This window comes from Mesitornis unicolor, unplaced genomic scaffold (genome assembly GCF_000695765.1).
Source record: "Mesitornis unicolor isolate BGI_N332 unplaced genomic scaffold, ASM69576v1 scaffold37544, whole genome shotgun sequence".
In the NCBI taxonomy this organism is placed as follows: Eukaryota; Metazoa; Chordata; class Aves; order Mesitornithiformes; family Mesitornithidae; genus Mesitornis; species Mesitornis unicolor.
In genome coordinates this window covers 239-4,171 of record NW_010178699.1, presented here as the reverse complement: position 1 = coordinate 4,171, position 3,933 = coordinate 239, and the positions used below count along the sequence as shown (strand labels likewise).

The window sequence follows — 3,933 nt, the reverse complement described above, 5'->3', positions numbered from 1 at the left end:
CCTCTGTCCCCAACACAGGTCGGGCTGGGGCTCTGTCCCCTGTGACCGCGGGGGTGCCCAGCCCCTGTACGGGGGGTGGGTGTCTCCGCAGGCTGGGAGCGATGGGAGGTGGTGGGGAGCAGCGTTAGGGCCTGGTGGTTTCCAGCAGCGTTTGGAGCAGGGATCGGTCAGGCTCTGATGCCTTCCTGAGGGGGCTGCAGGTGCCTTCCTGCTGCCCAGCCCGGTGGGGAGGGCTGCCAGAGCCCCCTGAAGTGCCGCTTCGGCCCGGCCTGGCGCTGGCCTCTGGGAGCACAGGGCTGGTGCTGGCCGTAGGGCCCTGCTGGTCCCTTGTGCTGTCGCCCCTCTGCCCGCTGTGCTTCAGGAGCTCACCATCGGCCTTCATACGCTCACGTGAGTTCTCTCCATGCAGATGACGAGGACAGCGATTACCACCAGGAGACCTACAAGGAGTCGTACAAGGACCGGCGCAGGCGGGCGCACAACCAGGCAGAGCGGAAGAGGCGAGACGCCATCAAGGTGACCCCAGAGGCTGCGTCAGAGCGCAGGGGTGCGCTGCTCCCCGCAGCACCCCGGTTTTCAGCACCTTCTCCTCTCTTTTGCTGCCGGGAGCCCCCTCAGCTCTGGCTGCGTTTGGGGGTTTGAGACCTTTTGAAACAACCAAGCTCATGGCTGCTGAACTCCAGACACCTGAGCTGCTGCTCTGCTTCCCCACAGAAAGGCTATGATGAGTTGCAGGCCATCGTTCCCACCTGTGACCAGCAGGATTTCTCCTTAGGCTTCCAGAAGCTGAGCAGGGCTGTTGTCCTCCAGAAAAGTGAGTCTTGGGGTGGGGAGAGCTAAGGGGGCGCTACCAAACCCCTAAATGCCTCACTAGAGTCATGCAGAGCAGGGGTTCAGCACTTGAGAACCTGCTGGTGTGAGGATGCCTGGTGGAGCCCAGGTGCTGGCCACCTCCCCAAGGGGAATTGGGGCAGCCGGGAGCTGATGCTGCCCAGGCACAGGCACCCCGGGGCATCGTCTGTCCCCTTCTGTGGGTATCTCGGGGGCTTCTGTGCAGTCTCAGTCCTCACTCTGTGTTTTCATGCTCAGCTATTGACTACATCCAGTTCCTGCACAAGGAAAAGAAGAAGCAAGAGGAGGAAGTTTCTACCCTCAGGAAAGACGTGATGGCCTTGAAGATCATGAAAGTGTAAGGAAGTGCTGTCGGGTGCCACACTCTTTTTCCATCTGTTCTCCCCCCCATCCCTGCCAGGCTCCGTGCCTGCGCTTGGTGCTTCGCCCATGGCCTGGCACCCAGAGCACCACGCCTGTCCCTGCTGGCTGTCACCGTTTCTCCTCCAGCGGCTGTTTTGGGTGGGTTGGTTGGTGGAGTTTAGCATGAAAGTGGATCTAAGTCAGAAAACAAATCTGCTCCGGTGTTGGGAGCGGCTGCAGCATCCCAGGGCTTTCACCTGTGTGATCTCTGCTCTTGGTCCTCCCCGTCCCCGCAGCGGTTCCCAATGGCTGGTGACAGGCAACGGGCTCTGCCCTGCGGGTGTGGGCAGCCTCGCATGGGGCGCTGGGTGTGTTTCAGGAACTACGAGCAGATTGCGAAGGCTCATCAGGACAACCTCAACGAGAGCAAGGACCAGGTCTCCGACGAGGTGAAGTTCAATGTTTTCCAAGGCATCATGGACTCCCTGTTCCAGTCCTTCAATGCCTCCGTCTCAGTCACGAGCTTTCAGGAGCTCTCGGCTTGCGTCTTCAGCTGGATCGAGGAGCACTGCAAGCCCCAGGTAGGCGGGCAGCGGGGTGGGCTGTGACGACAGCGGCAGGGCCGAGCAGTTTGTGCACCGGGCCCCCTGACCGTGTCCACTCTGCCCCAGACACTGCAGGACGTTGTCATTGGGGTCCTGCACCAGCTGAAGAGTCAGCTCTACTGAGCCTGCTTGCAAGGCCACCGCCTCCAGGGCTGCCGCTGCCTCCGCACCAGGGGACCGGGGCACCGGGCACCCCCTGCTCCAGGGCTTCGGCACTGGCACCTCCCTCATGACTGTTCTTGAAGCTTCTCCGAGTTATTTATTGTATTAATGACAACCAAAAGCAGGCTGTGCAGACACCTCGGCTCCACCGGTGCCCTCGCAGTCGGTGTTACCAAATATTTGTAGGGACTTAGCAAAGAGGGGAAAAAAAAGGTGAGGATTGGGCATTGCCAGAGAGGCTCTGGCTCGGGCAGCCGGGGGGCTTTGCAGGTGTCACTGACTCCACTGCGGCGCAGGTGGGATCTGTAACCTCAGCCCCCTCTGATCCCGGGGAGGGGGATGAAACAACGCACGCTAAAAGCTGTTGGTTTCTGTTAAAACAGATGCTGCTCTCTTTAGAACTTTTATAGAGATAAACACACAAAACCAGCCTTGATTTGACTTTGTTGGGTTTTTTAAATCACTGAAGCATTATTGCTGTCAGGTTCGCAGACAGGAGCTCCCTGGGGCAGTTCTTAACCCGTCCCACGCTGCTGCTGTCGGTTCGGGTCACGGCTCTGGGTCTGAGTTCCCCACACAGCACGATCCTACCAGGGCCCCTCCAGCACAGTGACCCCCCCATTCGGGGATGGAATTTTATATAAAAATGATCTTTAAACCCCACTTTTGGTGTCCTTCCCACCACAACACAATGGTAGCCCCAGCTGTGTCCTGTGGTGAGGCTGGGGCTGAGCCAGGGGCACAGACAACCCCGGGAGGGGGGCACGGAGCAGACCTTGTGTGTGGAAGTGACATATTTTTCTATTATGAAAAGTAATTAAATAAATTTTGCTGAATGTTTTAATTATTTTTCTGCTTTTATTTCTGTGGTCAAGTTCCTGGAGCCTCCCCCGGAGCTTTCCCATGTCTGGATGCTCAGAGCAGCTGCTCAGGGCACCCCCAGCTCCTGCTCCCCCCATCCCCCAAGCCTGCCCTGACCCCCCTGGAACAGAAAAACGCCGCAGCAGAGCAGAGCTGAACCAAAGCCGGGTGTTTAATGGGTCACGTCCTCACGTTCCCCTCAGCCGTGCTGCGGGAAGGCAGAGCTCTGCAGCCGAACCCGGCCCACGTTCACTGCCTGGCTCAGGCACTCGCTTCCTTTTAGTACCAGAACAGTGGGGACCGCGGCAGAGCACAGACCCCTTCCCTGCACACCCAGGAGGAGGGCAGACCCCTTCCCCACAGCCCCAGGGGACCCCAATCTTGACACTCCCCCAAAGGGCAGGAAGAAACAACATTGCCTCAGCCAGCACGACAGTGAACAGGCCTCTCCCACACCCAAGGCATTCAAAACAAAATTAAACAGGCAGGGCCAGCCCAAACTCTACAAAAACGGGGGGGGGTTTGAAAAAAACCCAAAAACTGAGTTGCAGCAGCTGCTCCTCCTCCTCCCTGGGATGAAGGCTACCCCAGCACCTCACACAGCTGCAGGCATCATGACGTGATGGTCCTCATCTGTCTCTATCCCCACCTCCTCCTGCAACAGCGCAGCTCAGCAGGGCAGCCCCAGCAGCACCACCACCACCGCAGGGCAGAGCCCGGCCTCAGTACTTACAAAGAATTGCTTCTTGCTCTTGGGGTACCCCTCCAGGATGGCGTCCAGCAGCTCGGTTGCCTGGCAAGGGAGAGGTGCCATGAGGGCTGTGGGGTACCTGGGCACCTTGGTACCCACACGTGTCACCACTGTCGCCTGCAGTCCCCTCCCTCAGCATTGCAGCGGTGGGAAGGGGCTCAGCTCAAACAGGGGCTGCTCCCCACGCTGTCCAGCACACCCCACATCCCTGTCAGGGCACCAGTGCCCCCAGGGTCACTGCCACCTCCCTGGTGCTGCCCACCCAATGGCACGACCGTTACCATTCGCTTCCTCCTCCGCCACTCCTTGCAGTACAGCTTCTGCTCGCTGCAGACCTGCGGGCACCAAGACAAGTGAGAA

The 3,933-nt window shown here is 59.2% G+C and overlaps 1 protein-coding gene across 1 annotated transcript; it reads left to right on the top strand.

Moving 5' to 3' along the window:
- Positions 1 to 8: 8 nt before the first annotated feature.
- Positions 9 to 1,922, top strand: MLX (MLX, MAX dimerization protein; the record flags this gene model as incomplete). Its single annotated transcript, XM_010182548.1, has 6 exons — positions 9 to 18; positions 410 to 516; positions 715 to 814; positions 1,090 to 1,189; positions 1,574 to 1,775; positions 1,866 to 1,922. Coding segments are annotated over 6 exons (576 nt in total), but the record flags the coding sequence as incomplete, so codon positions are not given.
- Between the last annotated feature and the right edge of the window lie 2,011 nt (positions 1,923 to 3,933).